General features: G+C 39.8%; 1 protein-coding gene across 3 annotated transcripts in view; it reads left to right on the plus strand.

The window, feature by feature from the left end:
- LOC104036152 (MICOS complex subunit Mic19) overlaps window positions 1-24,020 on the plus strand; it is a 162,691-nt gene that overhangs the window by 93,722 nt on the left and 44,949 nt on the right. For 2 of the 3 annotated variants that reach the window (XM_075711096.1, XM_075711104.1), the window contains exon 5: window positions 8,718-8,801. In XM_075711096.1, coding sequence (XP_075567211.1) covers window positions 8,718-8,801 — 84 coding nt within the window. Of the gene's footprint in view, window positions 1-7,260; window positions 7,276-8,717; window positions 8,802-24,020 lie in introns of all 3 variants that reach the window. The other variant, XM_075711110.1, reaches the window with a different exon arrangement.

The following is a 24,020-nucleotide window of genomic DNA, read 5'->3' on the forward strand; positions in this document are numbered from 1 at the left end:
TATTATTTGCTTGAATTGAGTTTTCAAGGCGCTGCAAAGAACGAAACAGAAGAGCTAAAAAGCAATGGCTTATTCAATGGGATAACTTTTGTATGGCCTTGATATGCATGACATACCAAATAGCTATAAATATTTTCTTTCCCATGTCAATTTTTTATGTATCTTGATGGGAGAAGGTCTATTTGTGAAAGCATTCCCAAAATGACTAAAATGATACTCCTTTGGCACTGCTGAGGTTCAATACCTAAATATTTTGCTGTTAGTTTATATGCCTCCTTTAAAAGACCAGCTTGTTGCTGAGTTACAAGTTCTGTCTTAATTTATCTACTATTTGCAGGGTTTTTTGGGGGGTTGGTTTTGTTTGGGTGTTTTTGTTTTTTTTTTTTTTTTTTTTTAAATCAGGATGATTAGGAAAATCTCTGTGTTTTGGAATAATGGTAAATAGTATGGCTGCATTATTTGAAGGAGTGTCAATGAGTTTTGCTGGTTTGTTTAATACTAAAGAGAAGAGTTCAATTTAACAAGATCTGATTTCCAAAAAAATACAAGTAATCCATTGTCTTAAAAATATTTTTTAGTGGCGGCTTCTTGAATATCCGGAAATGAAGGTACTGCTTATATTATATTTCAAATTGAGAAACACCTGATGTAGTTACAAGTGATTCATTTTTGTGTCTTAAGCAGAATTCAATAACTTGAATGCTGAGAAGAAATAAATGTACTCTTATTTTGTATTCAAAAGTAGATTTACCTACTTGGGCATCATCATTTTTTGCCTTTAGTGGAAATTGGTTACCAGGATAACAGATTGAGCAGCCAGTTCCAATGATGCAACTTTTGTTGCAAGGAAATTATATAAATTCGTGTATAGTTTTGATCATTTGATACAAGTAGTAGGATATTCGCAGATGGAAAATAACACTGGAGAACATGTGGTCCCTGGTGCTGCTAGACCTCTAATAAACAGAGGATACAGTATGTTTTCTATGGGATTTCAGATGAGATTGACTTTGAAGTGGGCTTCAATGAGATGTTGAGTTTTCATTGCTTATATTACTGCAGCATCTATAAGAATTATTTCACTGTTTACCTTCAGTCTACTGAATCTTCAACTTACAAGGCAAAAGAAATAAGTTGTGGCTTTTAAAAATACAATAATTTAATAATATAATAATATTATATCAAAGTGTTGACAAAAGATGCTGGATTCCTGAAGCAAGAATAAAAGTTCCTAGATGTAAAGCTTAGAAGATTTCGAGATTTTTTTCTAGTCAGAATATTTAGATATTAGGCGACTGAGGTGCAAGTTTCTTCTGACTGACTTGTTTTTTGGACTTTGGGGGTGATGTGATCTGGAGTGAGAATATCTTCTGGAAGGGCGGTGGTTCCTTATGTTTTCCTTTGTTTTACATGAAGTATTGTTTTAAAGTACATCAAATACTGGCTGACAGTGCTTTCTAATACCTTTTCTTTCTCCTTCTGTTGTTCATTTCATCCAGGAATTTCAAAGTACTTCTGTAAAATTGTCATTAGATCAATTCTGAACACAGTAAAAAAGGACACAAATGTGATTTAGTAAAACAGTGGTATAGCAACAAAGCTGGAAATAGAACGTAGTCCTAAATCTGTTTATTTGCAGTTGCTTTTCCTGAATTTTGCAGGATAATAGTTCTCTTGCTCCATTTTTATATCGAGGAATCCACTTTGGCTCATACAGAGCAGTCTATGACTGCTTCTTTAAGATTAGTGCAAAACTGTACATATTTGACATATGACTGAAACATCAGAAGCTGTCAGAAATGGTTATAGACATTATTTGAATTGCTGCAAATACCTGGCAGCAGTACAGATAGTCTTTAAAATGTTTGATCTTTTTGGGCTGCATTAGTTAAATGAAAAGCATGTATACAGTTTCAGAAATAAGTCATGCCTTTCTTTTATTCCTGTTGACATCCATATATGTAATACAGATTTGTTTAGCATCTCTTTTTTCCTTTAAACTATGATTGGATGGAAACATGAGGCCTTTCCGCATATTGCTAATGAATATAATAGTCAATAATGTATTTTAATTTTTATTTTCAAGAAAAGAAAATCTTCAAAATCTGTTGATTTCAAGCTGAACAAACCAGATGGTTCACCCAGTGAGGAGCAGAGTTTGGTGATGAGTGCAGCTTTTCTTTAGTATCATGTTGCTCATTTTGTAGTAGCTTGGTACAACTGTGTGATCATTCTGCCCTTTGTTTTGAGGATAGGATCATAAAATAGAATCACAGAATCGTTTAGGTTGGAAAAGACCTTTAAGACCATCGAGTCCAACCATTAACCTAACACTGCCAAGTCCACCACTAACCCATGTCCCTAAGCGCCGCATCTACATATCTTTTAAATACCTGCAGGGATGGGGACTCCACCACCTCTCTGGGCAGCCTGTTCCAGTGCTTGACAACCCTTTCCATGAAGAAATTTTTCCTAATATCCAATCTAAACCTCCCCTGGAGCAGCCTGAGCCCATTTCCTCTCATTCTGTTGCTTGTTACATGGGAGAAGAGACCAACACCCACCTCACTACAGCCTCCTTTCAGGTAGTTGTAGAGAGCGATAAGGTCTCCCCTCAGCCTCCTCTTCTCCAGGCTGAACAACCCCAGCTCCCTCAGCTGCTCCTCCTAAGACTTGTGCTCTAGACACATCACCAGCTTTGGGTGAAATAGTTCAGGCTGGAAGGACCCTGGAGTCCTCTCAAGTGTTTGGTGTCTCAGTACTTATCTACTGTTGTTACTACTTCTCCTTGAACCCTGTCTCTACACGGAGTCTGGGAGGCCTTGCTGATGAAGAAGTCACGGTAGAGGTTTTTCAGTCTCTGTGCTTGGAGGTTTTCAGAACCCAACTAGATACAGCCTTGAGGTACCAGGTCTGGCCTCTTAGTTGACCCTGTTTCAAGTAGGAACTACATGACCTCCTGAGGTCCCTTTGAGTACCTTCAGCTGTATGTGTTGACTTCCCCTAAATTAGAATCATAGAATCATAGAATGCTTTGGGTTGGAAGGGACCTTGAGAGATCATTGAGCCCAACCCCCCTGCAGTAAGCAGGGATTGAACCTGTGAACTTGGTGTTATTAGCACCATGTTCTAACCAACTGAGCTAACCCGGCTGGTGTAAATTGTCCACCTCATTCAGCAGGTGGCCCACATTTTCCTTGTTCAGCTTTTTACTTCTAACATGGTAATAGTAGCTCTTCTTTCTGGGACAAGAATGTCAACAAACTTCGGTCTTGATGGAGAGCAGTGTGCCTCTGGATTTCAGTTGCCTGTTCTTGTGGCTTATGTTAGAAATTGGAATCCATAATTGCTTCTTCGACACAGTGTACATTTGGTTTTTTCTATAACTAGATTTAGTAAATGAAGCTTGATGTCACATGTTCTATATAGACTAGGTCCTAACTTGTTTGTAAATTCAATTTTTTAATTTTCTCCATTAGCCTCCTCTCAATGTGATCTTTTTTATCTGCACTACTCATTCTTTTAGGACTTCATTATTTTTAGAAAACGTACTGTAGCACATTTACTGGTAATTACAAAAGCTTGTTTTAATTACAGTTGTCAAAGAATATGTTTTATGATGTGTTATTGTTGCTGCTGTTTCTAATTCATAACTATTCTCTACCTTTACAAGTGGAAATTAACATATTTTTTTTCAAAGTGATGTGTCTGGATCATTTTTGTGGTGAGGAATGATTTTGTGAATAGTGATAGCTTCAAAAAGAAATTATTTCAGTGGGGAAGGGAGAAGCATATGTTCCTAAGAATATCCATAATTTACTTCTATTGCCCATTCAGAATGATGCATGTATATATGTTGAAATAGAAGGTTAAAATTGAAAACTGTTGTAATCCAACATATATTAAATGTGGAAATCGAGAATAATTTTTATTGGGACACTGTATGCAGTGAATGAGGATTGTGGTTTTGCTGACCGTAATAATATATACTAGTTACGAACCTTTTTCATCTTGGATTTTATCAGCATGCAAATGTAAATGCACAGGGCTATACGTGATGGGTGAATGTAGTCCACTGCAAAAGGGTTTCTGGGCAAAGCAATATAGTGGATGTCAAAAGCTGAATAACTGTTCCACGACGTGGCAGTCATAGCCTGTGCCTGAGTGATGTTGGTGTCAACGAGCTCATGAATTCACGCCCTGCTTTAACCTACAGATATGCTCATCCAGCAACCCCAGGTTGTAAAACAAACAGAACATCTCCAGCAACATAATGGTGAAACATCATTTTTTGAGATCTGCTCTCTTGCAGTACTGGCACATCACATTCATCCCGACCTGCCAGCAGTGTTCCTGTGAGACGGTCGTGCTTCTGGAGCTGCTGAAGGCCAGCCCTCTGCCACTGCTTTCTTTTGCTTGTTAATCAGTTAACCTTTTCTTCAAAGCACACGGGCCCGCCTGAAGGCCTGTAGATATTTCATGTGACCTTTCCCATGAGAAAAGCCCTCAATGCTGTAGTTAGCATTTCGTTGGGCAAATCCCCTGAGTCTCGTAAGCCCCCTGTGGCTGTGACAGGGCTTTCAGCCCCCGGACCCAGTGCCTGGTCTCGCTCGCAGCCTTGAGTGTGGCTTGGGAGACATCCTCCCTTGGTTGTCCACTTGCCTCGGCCTCTGATGTTCTTGGTGGGGTGATGAGGAACTCGCCATCAAGCAGCTTGGCAAGACCTAGGCAGAGCACTTTCAGATGACTGATGATGCTTTATAAATTTAGTGTAAAACTGGACTCTTACTTTGAAACAGATTATTCTTCTTTGCCAGAAAAATGCAAACTGAAGCCATCTCAGGGGTGTTCTTCCATAAACTTGGTGGATGTTAATGAATTTGGAGCTCAGAGTCTACACCGAGGTGCAGCTGTAGACCTGGGACTGCCGAATGCTTCAAGAGCTGATTTTGAAATCTGCCTACAAAATTCTGAACTACTTGATGATGGTTTATCCCCTGCAACTCCTTAAAGAATAGCAATTACAGACTGCACACACCTCGAACCTTGCTGTAGCCAGCTAACTGGATTCCTTTATTTATTTTTTGAAGATAATTATGAAACATACGTTTTCAGTCAGCTGCTTATTTGCTCTGTTCTACCCTAGAGAGGACAAAATTAACGTCTATCTGTTGTATCCAGCATGAGAAGCGTTCGGCTTCGTCACGGGACTGCTCTGCAAGTATCCCTGCAGCCGTATACGAGGTGATGCACGGGGAATTTTTTTGTAGATGTCCATTTTTCTGGCGGTGGAAACTCATACCAGTGCTGTGCTGAATCCAGGCACAACTTTTGGAAATGAAACCAAGGTTGACCTTTAAATCTTGGTTCAACTTCCTAGCGATCCTGAAGAACCTGTATTTAATATTACTGATCTATTTGGGGATTTTAATTTTGGGTAGTCTTGGGAAGATGGGCTGCCTCTCAAAGGTGACCTTCTGAAGCTGTTTTCTAAATAACACCCAAGCAAATACTTTGTTTATTAGAGTTACTTTATGAAGAAGCAATGAATCTGTTCCAATATCTCACTTACAACTAAAGCGCAGCATTCAGCTAATTGAATACATGGCTACTCTTAATTATTTTGTTACGGCTAATTGATATTCACTGGGATCATGTTGCTGTGGCCCCATAAATATGATATTACCTTACAGGTTTTTATTTCTGCAGTGAATTCTCTTCTTTTGGCATATTTATATCGTTTCCTGTATAAATGAGTAATTTTTTTTTTTTTAAACTCTGCTGTGTCTGCGTTACTCTATAAATGCCAGGGCTGGTAGCTATATGGAAGAAGCTTTTCTTTCTGAGTTGGTTACTGGCCAACCAAATCTTCCAGTGCCTTTCACAATATAGGGAACGAAAGCTTTGAATAAATGTGTTATTTAGTATTCTTATAATCTAATATTTCTGCTTTATCAGTGATAGAAAAGCTTTAATGGGATCAGGGCAATAAGCAGCGTGACTGTAATTCACTTCTTGGCCCCCATGTCTTTAATGCAGTAAAATCCGTCTGTTTTGATCACTAATTATCTTGGGGGGCAGGGAACCAAACCCAAAACCAAACCCAATTTGTTTTCCAGGGCAAAACAAACTTTCCAGGGCAAAAACTTGCATTCATATGGCTATCTTTGGAACAAATGTTATTTGCATTCCCCTGCTCATATTGTCTTTCATATGTATAAATTCAGTGATCAGATACTGTTAAAGGAATCCATTTCTCTTTTGAATGGTATTTGATCAGCAAGCAAGACACAGATGAAAAGAATTTAAATTCAGTTGGACGTGGAGGAGAGGACGGGTTTCATCTCCTCTGTCATTAGTGTGCCCATGACCTGTTGTGTTTTTGCACCCTGAAAATTTCTGCCCTTGTGAATAGTCAGTAATGGAGCGAGTGAATTAAGTCGTGATGCTCTTGCATGGGTTTTATTATATCTTACTGGCTTTCCACAGTCAGATTTGCTGCTCGGTTTCAGGTTATCGATAGGATATGTGAAACACAATTGAATTCTAAGAACCAAAACTTAACCGAGTTCTCAGGAGCATTATGGAACATTAATTTTACATTTTCTTTGTCACTGGCCTATTTAACTCCACTTGCACAAAAGGAATGTTCTTGAGTTCGCAAATATTTCAGGGACCGCGAGGTGGTTATACGTAAAAGGTTTGTGTGTGGGTAACTATGATAATGCATTGAAGTAAGGTATTAGATATTTGGGAGAGAATGGTTTGGGGAGGCACAGCCTGCAATGCATTTTTACCTGTTTCTATAACCACAGCAAGAGGCAGGTTTGAGAGGTGATACAGGGATTATCTAGCAGAAGCAAACCCACGATCAATGCAAAGCATGGTAGTTAGGCTGTGGAATATTTAGTGTAATCAGCTTTGGAAAACCTGTAATTAGTTTCTGTAGTGAGTAAAGGCTGATTTAAATGGTGGTGGACAGGGCTGTAGCAGACACTCTGTGGCACTATACTGAAGGTGAGGTGCTTGGCAGAGGGCAAGGTTTGCTTCATCCAAGTAGAATCAAAATTTGGCTGTGTGCTTTTGGTAGAGCAGGGATGTTTTTGGTGATGTTTCATAAAAACACCCAACTTTCAAGTAGTTTTCTGCATTGTTCTAAATTACAGAAATGCCTGACACGCATGCATTTTTGTGCATTCTTTCTGTTCACCATTGTATAATAAATTTAATTTGACTTTTTGATTTTCTTACATGCTTCAGGATATAGAAAAAAAGGTATGTAGTTAAGTAAGGAACAACCAAAAATCCAAAGTTATTATTTTATTCTTCATCTGTCTGCAAAAAAAGTGCAAATCTTGACAAAGAGAGTTAAGTCCTGTATCTGTAGAACAAGTATAGCACAATGTGTGGTGTAAGTTTTCTGACATGCTTCTGTGAGCATGATGTGGAGGTATTATCTTAAGTAGTACAAAAGTTTACCGTTTTACATGATGCTGCTAAAATAGGAACTTTTTGCACTTGGCTTTTACCCAGTACCTGGGTAAAAATAACAAGTTAGAGGTAAATGACTAATGTTGAATAGGCAATTGTGGTAATGACCAGTGATAGTTTATTATTAGTCACTAAAGATATTTTATTATTAAAACATTATGAGCCTGGAATGAATCTATGCTGATAGTTTAGGCATTAAATCCTCCATAGCTTGTTAAAAATCACTTGTCTAGTATATCCTCTGGAGGACTTGTAGCTTTGTATGTGTATTCTGTGTGCTTGTGTGCTCTTTTAATGTATTTTAGAATGTTTAATGAGGCCACTTAATACTACGTATTAGAACGTGCTACAGATAAAAAGCCAAAAACATGTCAACTTTCTCAGGAGTGCTGGAAGCAGTGTTTCTTAAATGAATACTCAAGTCGCATTAGTATTCGAAAGATAGATGTTCACAACTCTTCTGTAGTATTTTATGTCACTGGACATGGGAGTGATCCTGCAGTAAAGGGTTTCAGCTTACTTAGTTGGATACTTCAACCAATCTAGGAGATTCTGGAGGAATAATTACTAATTAAGAGGACAGCAGAGTTTGAGAGGTACTTTTTAGATCTGCTTTTTGCAAATATGTAAGCATTTGGTTCTTTCCAAACATTGATCTGTTTAGAGCTAAGCACATGCTAAATACATTCCTGAACTCGGGTTTTAGAGAAAAAACAGCTACTTCAAAAGAATTCTTTTTACCACTGCCTACAAATGGATGGATGCAGATTCAGCTTTTCTCATGTCAAAATGTCCAGTTAATAACAGTTAGCAAATAAAGATAAACATTCAGGCTCTGTGTGTATTTTGTTTGGTAGCTTGAGCAAGTTTCCCTAAGTTCAGAAGTGATCTGCAAAGTTAATTTACCAAAAAAAAAAAAAAAAAAAAAAAAAAATTAATTTCAGCAGGATATGCTTGGTTCCATCTTCATGACATTTCCAAATACATTTGGACAAACTATGGCACAGCTGTTGAGGAGGGAAGGAAAAAACCCAGTACAATAGACAATCTCTTTACATTTTCAATGCAGCAATCATCATCTTATTAATGCACTGTTTGGCAAAAACTAATAGACTGCAGTTCTCAATCGCTGTATATTCCTTACTGGTACAATTTATAGTAGATGTTTTGCTTTGCAAGTGATCCTCTTTCTTGATCCAGTTTTATCTTTCTATTTCTTTTTTTAGGCCAAGCAGCTGGAAGAGAAAGACAGAGAACTGAAGAAGCATGATGCCTACTACAAAGAGCAGCTGGCTCGACTGGAGGAAAGGGTAAGCCTTCTTTCCCTTTTAATGAAGAGTTCTCTGTTCATTTCTGCTGCTGACTTTGTGGTTATGTTTTACCGTTAAACAAGATGACTTTTCCAAGGAGATAAAGATTAAAACTGTGGCCGGAGGGTTTTTTTGGTATTAACTGCTACTGTTTCTGGCTTAATATTGACAAGATGGAGGCTTTAATGTTGAGAATATTGTTTTCTTTACTAAGTTCTCACATTTGCAATGAGATTTCATCTGTCACGGTAATTACATACAGAGAAATAATCCGAACAAGGTTACTTTTATACCAGCACTGATGGAGAGCCATTGTAAGTGAATGAGTGTCACAAAGTAGTCTTAAAATTGCCTGTGAAGTGTGAAGCTACATACTGAATTTCTGCTTTCGTTGGGTGGAGTTAGTGGTTCCTCCAAAAGCCACCAGTATGCGGAGAGTGTAATGTTAATTGCAAGTTGTTTATGCCGTGTTTCAAAAGCACTTCTGTGTCTTTTTTTTCATGGTAGACTTGAAACTAAACTGTACAGAACAGTTTGGTAAGCTGTGTGACATGCTTACAATGGTTTAACGTATTGCTGTTAACATTCTTATTCTTTATAGGGTATTATTTTACAGGATGTTAATTTCAAATAATTACTACTGTTATCATTTTCTAGATCCCAGGTTGGTTGTAACCTTCAGCCTGAACACTTTTGCCTCCTTTACCCCTCTGTCTTCTTCCTGAGTCTACCTATTATTGATTAATTTGGTTTTTTTGGGTTTTTTTTAGTTAGTTTTGAAAATGATATTAGCAAGATATATATTCATTTATGGAGCTTAGAAGGATAGAAGAAAACCCCTTGTTTTTATGGATTAGGAAGAAGAGCATGTTGCATGAATTACCAGTGTGTATAATTGGTCTTAATTTTAAATAGAGGACATATCAGATACTGTCTCAGTGTTTTGTCCTACCTTTCTGAAGATTACATTAATGAAGTCCATGTTCTTGGCAATGAAAAATAGTTTGCAAGGACAAGGGTAAATTAGTTTAATGATTCTAAAATGGTGCATTATTTAAACAGTTAAAAAAGAAGATCCTTCACAAAAAAATGCCCACAGAATACCTTCCTTATTCTCAAAGAACTGGCTGGTGTTAGAGGAAAAAGCATCTGCAGTATCTCATCCAAACTGGCTTCTTATGGGGTGGTTGTACCTCTGCTCTTAGTTATCAGGTTCCATTTTGCTGTTATGGTGCAAGTAGTACTGGAGTAGTTAATGGTGAAGGATGCGTGGTAAAGCACGTTTTTTTTGTGTGAAAGCTTTTATTTTACCTTTTTAAGGTGCTATGCAGCCAGTAAGATTTCATTCTTAGTTATTTTTAATGTTGAAGTAGGTCATCGATACAGTGCCTTCGCCTGCTCCTGTTAAGTGAAGACTTCCAATGTGGAACCACATGTTAACACATGTGTGAATACATCCTTGTTGTGTGCAAGCGAGATAATGCACTTGAAATAACTGTATTTGAGTACTACTGAAGTGTCGTCCCCCAGGTGACGTGAAATAGGTGAACTCTGCCATCTCTTGCTTTCTCTTCTTGGACTTGGAAGTCCTCCAGGACTACAGCAGGCAGTTCTGAGTTGACTGCCCTATGCATGGACAATATTTGCTCCATCTTCAGAGTGGAGCTCTCGTGACATTAAGGCTTGTCTTTTCATTCTGACTAAGAAACCTTTGCTTTGCCAGGTTGTCATCTGGTTTGTTTTCAAAGTACATGTGCATATCTCTTCTACACAAAAAAAAGAGTTGTTCTCTGAAAGGAGGTGAACTCCGTGCTCCAAATCTGACTTTGAACTTTTTCAGAGATGTGGAGATTACAGAATGAAAACCTGCAAAAGCAGAGAGGTCATGACTCCTGCAATCCCAGCTTCACTGAGGCTGGTGCCTGCAGCCGTTATTAAGGTCATTTGTGAGTTTCAGAATTGGTGATTTTTTTGAGCATTGGGATGGAAATAGAGGTTTAAGAAAGAAGGAAGGTCTGGCAAGGCGTAACGTTCTGGAAATTACAGAGCACAATAATAGGCTGCTTATTTGTTCCTAAACTTGTCCTGATGTCGGTGCAAGGTACACAAAGTCAGAGTACGGGCTGTTCAGCAGGGAACAGATCAGAATGGGAGGGAAGGTGGGAGCGGAGCAAGCGGAGCTCAGAGAAGTAATGTCAGTATGAAGAAATGTGCAATATGAGTCTGTCACCTGTGACAAAGAATGCTAATTACATTCTCAGATCATTCTTACATCAAATAAGCGCACTTTAAAAATACTTCAGTTATGCGTATGTGGTATTTCTGTTTGTTGCATCATTGAGTGTCAGAGCTCATCTGTATGATTAATTGGCTTTTTGATTTACTTAGCTTTTTCAATTAGAAGCTTCGTATTTGTGTTCTTCAGTGCTGCTGACAAAACAATGCAGACATTGATAATAAAGGGAGATGACAACAGAACAGATTAGTGTCAGCACAGTGTGCTCCTTATGGCAAAAATTATTATACATATTCAGTGCCAGATGAAGTCTGTCAATTATAAAATATTTCAGTGACTGAGTGAAGATGCTCAACCTTTTCAGGGGATTAATACAGGACAAAATAACTGTGCACCAGTGACAGCTGTGATACTAAAACATAAACAATTCTATTCTCCAGGGCAGTATCTGTTCATAAATTTGGTTTATGTGCTAAAAACCTTTTGATACTTTCCAAAAACCCAGCGATTCCCCTAACAGCTGCCAGTGTTTCTAGGTCAAAGATAGCACATAAGCTATGAGTTATTACATGCTTCACAGCAGCAAAGCAAAATGAGATAGTTTAACAAAGGAGTTAAAGAATAACCTTTTCATACTGTATATCTGACTAGGATGCAAAGCTGTTATTGAAGAGTTTGCGCATTAAGCTTTGAGAAAACATTGTCAGTGTTTTCCATTGTCTGCTTACAGGCTAATGGTGCTTCTTGACTACAGCAAAAACCCCCAGAGGTAGCAGTATTCAAATCATTGACGTATGTGTACCCTACATTGTCTTAATTATTTACTATAATAAGGTGGCCTTAGTGCTATTTTAAACGATTTGGTTTTTCTTCTAAAATAGCAGAGCAAGAAAAAGGAAAACTAACATCTCGGGCAGATTGAGCAGTGTGCTACCCGGAAGAACAATCCTATGGCCTCTTTCCCTCACATTGTCTCATGCGTGTATCCACACGCAGAGTCACACACTTCTGTCCTGTGGCATTCATCGTCATTCTGTTCAGCTCCTCCATGTCCGTCATCATTCCGTTGTGCCACTGGCTTCAATGTCAATTCTAAGCCCAGGTGGCTATAGACTTCATCTTTGCATCTCATAGAATCATCGAATCGTTTAGGTTGGAAAAGACCTTTAAGATCATCCAGTCCAACCATTAACCTACACTACCAAGTCCACACTAAACCAATCAAGGGTAGACTAGACTAAACCATGTCCTGAAGTGCCACATCTACCCGTTTTTTGAACACTTCCAGGGATGGTGACTCCCCCACCTCTCCAGGCAGCCTGTTCCAATTCTTGACCACCCTTTCTGTGATGAAATTTTTCCTAATTTCCAACCTAAACCTCCCCTGGCACAGCTTGAGCCCATTTCCTCTCATCCTATCACTAACTACTTGGGAGAAGAGACCAACACCCACCTCACTACACCCTCCTTTCAGGTAGTTGTAGAGAGCGATAAGGTCTCCCCTCAGCCTCCTCTTCTCTAGGCTAAACAATCCCAGCTCCCTCAGCCGCTCCCCATCAGCCCTGTGCTCCAGACCCTTCACCAGCCTTGTTGCCCTTCTCTGAACACGCTCCAGCACCTCAATGTCTTTCTTGTAGTGAGGGGCCCAAAACTGGACACAGTATTCCAGGTGTGGCCTCACCAGCACCAAGTACAGGGGGACAATCACCTCCCTGCTCCTGCTGGCCACACCATTCCTGACACAAGCCAGGATGCTGTTGGCCTTCTTGGCCACCTGGGCACACTGCTGGCTCATGTTCAGCTGCTGTCGACCAACACCCCCAGGTCCTTTTCGGCCAGGCAGCTTTCCAGCCACTCCTCCCCAAGCCTGTAGTGTTGCATGGGGTTGTTGTGCCCGAAGTGCAGGACCCGACACTTGGCCTTGTTAAACCTCATACAGTTGGCCTCGGCCCATCGGTCCAGCCTGTCCAGGTCCCTCTGCAGGGCCATCCTACCCTCCAGCAGATCGACACTCCCACCCAGTTTGGTGTCATCCGCAAACTTACTGAGGATGCACTATCTCTAATGTCACTGTGATGTGTAGGTTCCAGTCAACATCAACAGTTGCGTTCATTTTGTCTACAGAGCAGCTGACACCTTGCTGTTCCTTCACCCAGTTGCTTTTGCCTTAGAATATTCTTCCAAGTAGTTAGCAATAGGATGAGAGGAAATGGCATCAAGCTGCATCAGGGGAGGTTTAGATTGGATATTAGGAAAAATTTCTTCATGGAGAGAGTGGTCAAGCATTGGAACAAGCTGCCCAGAGAGGTGGTGGAGTCCCCATCCCTGAGGTGTTCAAAAAACGGGCAGATTTGGCACTTTGGGACATGGTTTAGTGGGCATGGTGGTGTTGGGTTGACGGTTGGCCTGGTGATCTTAGAGATCCTTTCCAGCCTTAATGATTCTATTCTAGTTTTACTTTCATTAAAAAATAATCCAGCCACCAAGCCAGGAAAGATGAAATTATGACTCTCCCCTTAATTGGTTTAGTGGTGGACTTGGCAGTGTTAGGTTAATGGTTGGACTGGATGATCTTAAAGGTCTTTTTCCAACCTAAACTATTCTGTGGTTCTATTTTTGCTCTCTTCTGCCTGTGGTTTTGGCATCATGCAGACATTCTTGATGAGGTGTGTCTCTGCGTGCTTCTGTCACATCAAGAACGATGCAACTCTCCCTAGTTCAAATTTTCTTCAGCAAATCCAACTATTTTCATGTTACACTGCTTCATAATACTGTTATGCATCATTACGAGAATCATGCCCCTAGTCATAGGAGCAGAAGGAAATTAATTTTAATACACTGCTGTATGACACAACTACTTAGTTTATCGGTGTGAATGAACAAGATACGTATCCCCGTATTAATCAGGGTATTTCCCACTCGAGCTAAGTTTCTATGCTTCTGAGTTGCCTAGAAATACTTCCAGTAAATATTGAGTGGTACACATGTGAATGTGCATACTGCATAAGGTAAGAAAATGACTGTTAGCATTTGGAGGTTTCAGTGTTATATTAGATAGGCTACAGATTTAGCAGTCAACAAGTTACTGCCCTGATAGTTCTTCCTTGCCGATTCTATAATTTCTGTGCGTGTCCTTGCAGATTTTAGTGGCCTTTGTGCAGGGATACTCCTGCACCATACGGGGCTTACTGCCAGATCAGAGCCGGAGAATATAGACATAAGTTCTGGAAACGTGATCCTCTTATCTGCATCCAGTTTTTTCACGACTTAAATTTTGAGGAAGGATTTGCAAATCGTAGGTTCGGCACTTAATTTGGGGATTCTACTTACCATGTAGGCTGTCAAGGAGCATTAACCTTAAGGTAAGATGAGCACACAGAGCACAAAGCTGTGAGCTGATGGCACATACTATACCAGGTGTTAAATAGTATTATCCATCCTGCTTGCTACAGTAAATAGGATTTCGCCATTATGATGTGTCAGGATTTTCAGAGAAATCAAATTTACTAGACACTAAACTGCCATCCTCACTGCTGAGCAGCTTTATTCTGGGATCTTGCTTTCATACTAATCCCGTTGGTAGGAAATGCTTATACCAATTGTGTGGGGAAATTATAATTTAATGATCTCATCCTTTTTTCTATTCAAGGCTTAGAATGGACCAACATGCTTTGCAGTGATAGCCCCAGTGCTCAGAAAAGGATATGATATACAGTTCAGCTTCACAGCCAAGTATTGGCTTTTGTAGGTGTTTATAATGAACATAAGTGCTAAGATGCAAACAATGTGAGTTCCACATTTGTTCAGATGCTTCAGAGTCTTGTTTACCTTTCCAGATCTCAACAACTAAATAATCAGAATCTGTTTGCTATGTTTTTTGTAAACTGTAGTTTGCAAGATGTAGATAACAGAGGGGGACTCTTACAAAGCAGTATAATAACTACAAACATTTTTGTTCCTTGCAACGTGTTTTAGCAGTTTAAACATTTTTGTTTCTATTTGTTTTAAGTTATCAGTCTGTTTACTTTCTTCCATCTTGCATGACTGTATCAGCAAGAATTTCATAACCAGAGGATGATTCTGCTCTCACCTCTTGTGTTTAGAAGTTTGTATTCACTAGAGCAAACATATTTACTCTCCACACATTTGTACTGCATTCTTTCATGCCCTTCAAAATCCAATAGCGGTGATGTAGGTGCAGCGTTTTAAGACCTGAGGCTGGATCCAGCAAAGTGGGAAATGGTTTTGGCTGATGATACCATGTACTGAGCACTTAGGGGAGATGCAGGGAAAGCTCAGCAAACCTTTTGTCATTGTTCCCATGAAGAAATGGAATTAGCTCTAGCACGTCGCTGGCAGGCTTGCTAAGTTGTACTTGTTGGTTAAGTGCAATGTGTGCTTTCTTTGGACACACGTAATGCCAGTAGGTTTTTCCAAATTGTTCATTGCAATACAAAATGCTGCTCAAATTAAGTTCTAAACATCATGTATAGCAACAGGAGTAATCAGTGTGTTCTGTGTTTGCTTTATATTTTGCATCTTTCTTACCATAGATGAGTAAAGCAACCTTTTGGTAGCAGCTTTAATGTACACTGCCATCATCTTTTTTGAGAATGTGGTCTGTAAAGGAATCTCTTTTATAAATTCCCCAGCTTTCAGAGTTTCTCCAGTTTGCCTCTACGGAGATGCTTCATAGTCCTCTGTCTGGAGAGGTGAATTTGGTGAATGTGGTACAGCTAAAAATGCTTGGTCTTACCTTTCTTCTGCTGTTCAAACTGATGCTTTCAGTAATACCTGTGTTGTCTTTGACCTAACCAAACTCCCGTATTTCAGAAAAGACTTGCTGAAAGGCAGTTTGCAGACCCTCCTTCTCTTTAAATTCTAAGTGGGTGTGCCTATGTTGTATCATTTAACAATAACTTTACATTTTAACCAGTCATTATAGCCTATATAGTCTCTAAATATCCATGGCTTGAAAGAAGAGAACTCCACCTTTTTAATTTCTCATCCATTTTTATGAGATGTTCTCAGTGTTTTTTTCTTGTTTCTATCTATCTGCCTGGCTATCTAGTTCTCTCTCTCTCCCTCCCCATATCAAATATATATATACACACACACCCCCCGCCATATATCAATACATAACCGTATTTCCAAACATTTTTTCAGATAGAAGCAATAAAATATATTATGGCTTCCATTTGAGGAATATACTGTGTTATCATATAATGTAATTATTAATGAATTATATTCTCTCTGTGAAGTTATTGGCGTGTGTTTTTTTTTTTTTCCCCCTTAGTGGATATTCAGCTGTGACAGTGGGTTCTTGCAGTTTTCCCTAAATCAGTGCAGCAGGAGACCTGAGTATAAAATCCAGATATATTAATTTCTCATTTTGTACTTGGACCAGGAGACTTTCCTATGTCTGAGCTCATATGCTGCACCAATGAGATAAAAGTAGGAGTTCATCAGACTTTCCTAGTGCTTTGTATTTCCATACTGCTCATGAAAACCACCCTTTTTAGTACTGACCGGAGCGTAATGTTTTTGTCAGTTTAGCATAATAAAGCTGTCAACCCAACCTGTGATCTTGCTTCATGTTGCCAATATTAGAAAATTTCTCTCTTCAAATTTCATTATATTTTGGGGATAGAGCTTTTGTTGAACGCTTCTTGCCTGGCAGGTTGAGATTAGGAAACTTGCTACCAATTACAATATCTGCAACCTCAACCTGATTGACAAAGACAGACTGAGCTGTAGCCTTCCGACTGGAGCGCTGCGTTAATGCACTGTCTCCGTATCTTGCCCAGCCACAATCATTGTTCTGAACAATTGGTTTTAAGCCCTGATTTTTATGGGGGTTTTTTCTGCTCATTATCATTATTTACCATTTATGAGTAAGTAGCTAAGGTGTTTGTTCTTAAATACACACCTCACTCATATAGTTTTGACTACCACATATGCAGGGTGTTTTCTTCTGAGACATTTTCCCATGAAAAATGCCCGTTTCAGTCTCATCTTTGACTATCACATATCCAATCAATAGCAATGCTGAAATGCCGCTTAATAACAAAATAAGGAGTTGTTCCACGCTGAACAGTAGGTATTGATGTTTCTCTAAATGTTTGTTTATAGATTATTTTTCCATTCTGTATGTGTGCCTTTATATAAATGGAGACCAAAAAAAGTGCCATAACTAATATTCCAGGCTTTCTTCCCCCATGCAGTGAGACACTTAAAAACCTTTAACATGTAACCACTAGTTGCATATAGCTTGTTTGCAGTCCTTTTTTTATTTATCCAGTATGTGCAAAACCATGGTTTGGGATAGGTTTTGATTTTTACTGGTTGTAGTCTGGGGAAAAAGATGAATAATTCCACGGTTTTGTTTTGTAAGAATTTTCAGAAGACCTAGAGATAATGGTATACTGGATGCAAACTGGTAACTTAGAGTCCCGCAGCAGCGATGTGTTTATGTGACCTTTCAAGACTTTTCAAATATGCTGCGCTTTTTGTGATGCGGTTATGGGGTTTTTTTCCTTTATTTTACCTCCATTAGTATCTCTCCATAACCCATCATCATTCTCACAACTTTCTTTTCCTGAGTAGCTTCTGGTTTACTACGTTTTTCTTTGCATCACTGGCCAGAACTGGCTCTGATATTTTCCCTCCACTCTTCCTGCTATATTTCATTATTCTTTTTTGGCCTAAATGCTGTTTTAAACTCATCCTGAAGTCCCTTTCTTTGCCTATAGGATGCCCCAGTGTCTTTTCCTACAGAATTTCAGCACTGACATTTCCTCAGGTTGCACTGCCTGTGTTACGCGGAGGTATGCTCAGAGAGGCGGGATAGACTTTGGTTGGAAATGAGGATGCTCAAAACCTCTAATGCTCAAACTCTTCGAGATTTTGGTAGTTAATGGAGGATTTACTGACCCAAGAAGCCAGGAAATAATATTTTTCAGGAATTGGCTATTTATATAGTGCTCTGTGTTTATCCAACTATCATGTAGCTTCATAAAGATGATTTCTTTCAAAAACCCATTTCTGTTCCTACAGCTTTTAAGTCCTCACTGCTTGAATTGTATTTTTTTTTTTCTTAACTTCTCCTTAGTTACACAATTATCACCGCTCTGGATCTCAGCATTTACTGATATCCTACTGTACTTAAAGAATAGGAATTTATTTACGGTCCCATGATAACTGGTCATCACTAATCATTATTTTTCTCTGAGAGGGTTTCAGTTTGTGTTAAAGTCACTTGAATCTTGGTGCTTGTGAGGTCTGAATGCATAGACCTGTTCTTCCTATGAAGAAAAAAAAAATACAGATGAGGATAAACTGTGATGGGAGTGGGAACATATGAGGCAATACTGAAAAACAGAGCAGTCGAAAAGCAGCATGCTGGGCAGCTCCTTCGCTCTCCCTCTTCTTTATTTTTTTTATTTGTGTTCAAAAAAAGGGTAGATGTGGCACTTCGGGACATGGTTTAGTCTAGTCTACCCTTGATTGGCTTAGAGTAGACTTGGTAGTGTAGGTTGATGGTTGGACTGGATGATCTTAAAGGTCTTTTCCAACCTAAACAATTCTATGGTTCTATGATTCTATTCCCGTGTCCGAAATCATGTTGGCAGGAGGGCTGGATAACGCCTTTCCTCTGCCACTGCTTGCTTTGTCTGATGGAAGGACTGGAAATCACAGCGAGCGGGACCCAGCTGCGTGTGCGGCGTGGGAGCAAGCGCTTCTCTCCCGTGGGACGGCTGTCCCGCAAAAGCACGTGCCGGATCCGAAGGAGATAAGCAGGTTGTTCATCCCGCAGCGCTCACTTTTCTGAATACAAATTAGTGGATGCATACAGTTCAAAATAAACATGCCAGCATTGCCTAAGTCACCCTTACTGATTGTGTCTGCAGCTAGTTCCGTGTATAGTTTCAGCTGCGCTTTTCCCCTTCCCCTTCTTGAGGACCAAAGTATCACGAGAGAGAATTACTTTTTTTTTTTTAGTAGGCAAAATGGAACAAACCAAAGAAATTTGTCGTTGGAATGTTAAAAGGCAGTGTTTATCGCATTTCACAGGATATGGCAAAATGTTTTAACATATGGGTAGTTTATGAATAAGCAGCTTTCATTTCACTCAGGTCTGTTCCCTCCTCCCACCCTTTTTCCTTTACAGAAGTTGAAGTTTGGGAACAAATACTGTACTAAGTTAACACTATTAAAACAACGCTCAGTGAGATATTTTGCTTGGATTTCTTTGTCAAGCTAACATATTTAGAAAATACTGTAATGCTAGATTGAACCACCTGACAAGTAAAATACTGAATTTTTAGGATACCTTCTAGAGATTTTAATGGTTACAGGATATTTGGAATAATTCCACAGAAATAATCTTTTCGTCTCTTTCAGTTTCCTGGGAATCTGATAGCAATTTTTACCCTTAAACGTATTTATCTTTTTAATGTATTCATACTTCTTTTGAATTGTCCAGTAATTTTACTTTTGGGCAAGCCGAGCATTGGATGTAAAAAGAGTAGAATACAGACCAGTCCCTGTTCTCACTTGTTTTCTGTTCTCTGTCTTTTGTGCAGTTGCATTTAAAACCACGAAGTACCTAATTTAAGTATACTTTCATTTAAACAAGCATCAATGGCATTATGTGCATTAAAACATCCTCTGAGCTCCCTTTCTCTTTAAAACAGTCCCTCTTCTGCCCAAGCAGTAGTTAGTAATTTTTCTCATTATAAAGCAATAATGTTTATGTGAAAAGTTGCCACGCTTTTCTTGTAAATAGTCTTGTAAACCTAAAGGCTGAAATAACCTTCCCAAGCACATACCGGCTTCATTTTCACTGCTGTCACTCTGAGTGATATTTTAATTTTTTTCTGCCCCTAAAAATACTTCAGTCCCGTAACCGATAGATAAATGAGAGAATCCCCAGGAAATGCTGCAGAATGTTTCTGTTTGCCAGCACAATAAATGCAGAAGCTAATAAATGTCCTCTTCCATCAGGAGGAGGCGTATAATGAGTAAATGATGGGAGAAGGAATTTGGGAAATAAATGATCAATGCAACCTAAGTTGACAAACAATTTCTTAATAACTTGGCCCTCGGTGGGAGAGAGGGCTCTGTTCGGCCCGGAGGAGCTGCTGGAGCGCGGCGCTGGAGACGGGCGTTTACAGCCGGTGGATTTGGGGAGGCTGTTTGAGCTTCGCTGAACAACAAGCTGCGATTCCGACGCAGCCTTCTTTCGTGCGAGGGTTTGAATGCTTCACCATTTGCGTACGTGTGCTGGAGGGAAAGGGGACAGCGGATTTAATCCTCGTTTCTGTTTCTATACGGCAAGCGCAGAGGACGCCGGTTTTTGGGAAGGCTTGGCGTGAAGGGCGCGGTTCACACCGTGCTTGAGGAAATGGGGGCTCTGTGGTGCGTCCTGGCACGGGCGCGGTGTCTTTCTCACCTCATTTTATCGTGCTCTTCGTGTGCGGGAGGTCGAGTCCTGCCCGGGAGCGGTTGTGTCTGGTGGTGATACTCAACGTCAGGGAGAGTCCAACCGCAGCAAGAGCTGAGCCGACATCTTAGCATGCAGCCACATTTTAAGCCCACTGCAAACGGGGGGGGTAAGACAGACGCACAGATTTCTGTATAAGATTAATTGTGGCCCAGATCTCAGACTTGGCCAGGCTTTGCTGCAGAAGGAGCGAAAGGTGAAGTAAAGTTATTTTCTGTGTTGAGAATTGAATACAGATATTCAAAATTCCGTATTTTTCTATATTCGGTGAAACTCCCAAGAAACTAAAATACTAGCCTTACAGGTGGCAGAAGGAACTCCAATTCAAGATGGCCGGGAGGGTTGAAGGAAGAAAACTGGGAAAAATAGGAGGGAAGAAAATCAGAATAATGGACTTGGTGACAAGCCTAGCGACAACTTCTTTGCAGTTGAGGTTTTTGCTTTGAAGAAAGCAAAACCAATTTGTCTTGGGCATTACCCAGATTCCTTTAAAATCCCCGACTCCCCAGTCCTGCAAAAGGGAGGGAGCAGCTGGCGTTGCGTTTCTGTACGCTGATCCTTCCTGGAAAAATAATGTGTCATTTTTACACTAATGTTTCCAAAGTGAAGGTTTCTTCTCTCTTCTTGTATTCTGTTTTAACTGTTTTTCCAGCTGTTCATGGGTTCCGCGTCTGATAACCCGCTTGGTATGGAATGGGTCCGGCTCAGCTGCGGAGGGGCTCGTTGTTGCCCTTGTAGCTTTTAATTGGGATATCGACACAGCTTAGCAAAAGTTGTAGTGAACCGTCAGCGGGTGGGAGAGGGGACAGAAATGCTAATGCCAGGCTGGTGGGGTGTTCAGCTCTCTTTAAGCGTGTCAGAGAGAATTGAAAGTTCCCCCATCTTACGCCTTTCTAACTGAAAAGCATTATACCTGAAAGCTGAGAATTTTCAATATGTTTCTATTCACATGCATATTTCTATGCCTCAAAAGGCCTTTCCTTTTGAAACATGGAAAGATAATCATGTGTTTGAAATGAGTAGATACTCTCCTGCCACTTTTGAAATCTTTATTTTTTTCCCCCATGTCAGAGAGTTTAACCGTTTGCATTACTGTGGGCCGTAATCATGGAGGGATATGTATTTATGCACACTAAAACACAAAACCATAGCGGCAGTAATTAGGAAGCAAATTCAAATGAACCATAGCAGAAGAGTTCAAACATATGTCTAATTCTCAGAGAAGAATTATATATTTTTAAAATGTCTTACCTTAACATTTCAGTGTTTTCCATATCTGATACCACAGTAATCCAGATAAAGATTTTTTTTTCTCCCTGCAACACAATTTATTGCTTTTTTGTCTATATATTTATCAAACATAAAGTCCAAAGAAGCTATTCCTTGCTCCCAATGGACTGCGACAATAATACAGAATATTTTTTTTTTGTGTTTGATACCATATGTATTTTTAAAAGCATTGCAGATAATTGTTACTGCATGCCAGCTCAAATGTCTGTTCGTGCCAAGCTTGCTACTGATTTCAGTAGTTAATCCTCGCTAGCCTACATTCTGCAAAAGTAGAAACATAGTAGTGCTTGGCAGTGGTTAACATGATATAAACTGTAATTACTGCTTTCTACAGGTATAAATACTTGCATTTTGACCCATATTATAGAAAGTGCCTCTATTTTTTGAATAAATGGCAATTTTGCCTTTGAATAATGAGTAAATGTTTGAACAGAAAATCTGTTTGATAATCCTATTTCTGTCTCATACCTTGGAAAATTCACCATTTTTTCATTGCCTCAGTTTCTCCAAGCAGGGGAAGAACAACATAATCATCAAAATATCATACTGAGAGTGAATTCTCTGATAAGTTACGCAGAAGAAGATACCACGCAATTTATTGTCTAGAGAAGTAAGCGAGTTAAAATACGCGATCTTTTGTGTTAACCATTTGATTAAGCAAAATGTCTAGAAATGCGAAGGCATGATTTTAAGTTACTGTTTACTCATTTCCTGCTCAACTTCTCTAACAGGCTTCTAAAGTGTGCGTCATAGTCGCATTTTTGAACAGATTTCATTTTTAAGATAGCAACTTGTTATTTTTCATATCAGGTGGTTATACTGTTGCATGTGTATTGCTGTTTATGGAATTGAAACAGTATAATGCAGGTTACAAAAGTACGTATTAAAGACTTTTCTAGATTGTAGTGAATGATATCTCATGCATTATTTTGCAGCAAACCCTACTTTGTGGGATTTACAGTGGAGTTAGGTGCTGGATGTATGCGTGGCTTTTGTGATTACAGTAGTAATACGGAGATTTTCACTTTTTTCTTATCCCCACCTCCCACTGGGTTTCAGTTGCACAAGCTTTGTATTCAGCAAGTAACGTTGGATGCGAACACAACATGCCAAAATGATCTTTTTTAGAAGCTGTGTATTGTTCAGCAAAGCATAAAGAGAAAAGAAAAGGAATAAGAGAAGAGCCACAGTCGTAAATTAGGACTCCAGGAGCCCCTTTTTCAGGGGGTGTGTCGTGGTTTAGCCCCAGCCAGCAGCTCAGCACCACGCAGCCGCTCGCTCACTCCCCCTGCCCCAATGGGATGGGGGAGAGAATCGGAGGAGTAAGAGTGAGAAACACTCCTGGGTTGAGATAACAACAGTTTAATAATTGAAATAAAGTAAAGTAGTAATGACAATAATAACAATGTAATAAGGATAATAATAATAATATCCAAAGCAAGTGATGCACAATGCAATTGCTCACCACCTGCCGACCGATACCCAGCCAGTTCCCGAGCAGCGATCGCTGCTCCCCGGCCAACCCCCCCCCGTTCATATACAGAGCATGACGCCATATGGTATGGAATAGCCCTTTGGGCAGTTGGGATCAACTATCCTGGCTGTGCCCCCTCCCAGTTTCTTGTGCACCTGGCAGAGCATGGGAAGCTGAAAAGTCCTTGACTAGCATGAGCAGTACTCAGCAACAACTAAAAACATCAGTGTGTTATCAACATTCTTCTCCTATTAAATCCAAAACCCAGCACTGTGCCTGCTACTAGGAAGAAAATTAACTCTATCCCAGCCGAAACCAGGATAGGGTGCCATTCGTACCCTGTGTGTCAGGCACTGAGGAGCTCCGTCTGTCCTTACACAAGACACCTTGATATAGTTTCCTGTAGTTGAAGTTGTTCAGTTTGGTGTGTTGATGGGAAAAACTGTTGAACTGTTCTGGACGCAGGAGTCAAATGTACCTTAAGTAAATTTGCCGATGATGCTAAACTAGGAGGAGCTGTGGACTCCCTCAAGGGTAGAGAGGCCTTACAGAGAGATCTGGATAGGCTGGAGAGCTGGGCAATCACCAGCTGTGTGAAATTGAACAAGAGCAAGTGCCGGGTTTTCCACCTGGGACGTGGTAATCCTGGTTATACGTACAAACTGGGGGATGAGAGGCTGGAGAGCAGTCCCGTGGAAACAGATCTGGGGGTTT

Source organism: Pelecanus crispus, chromosome 1, assembly GCF_030463565.1.
Source record: "Pelecanus crispus isolate bPelCri1 chromosome 1, bPelCri1.pri, whole genome shotgun sequence".
Taxonomy (NCBI): Eukaryota; Metazoa; Chordata; class Aves; order Pelecaniformes; family Pelecanidae; genus Pelecanus; species Pelecanus crispus.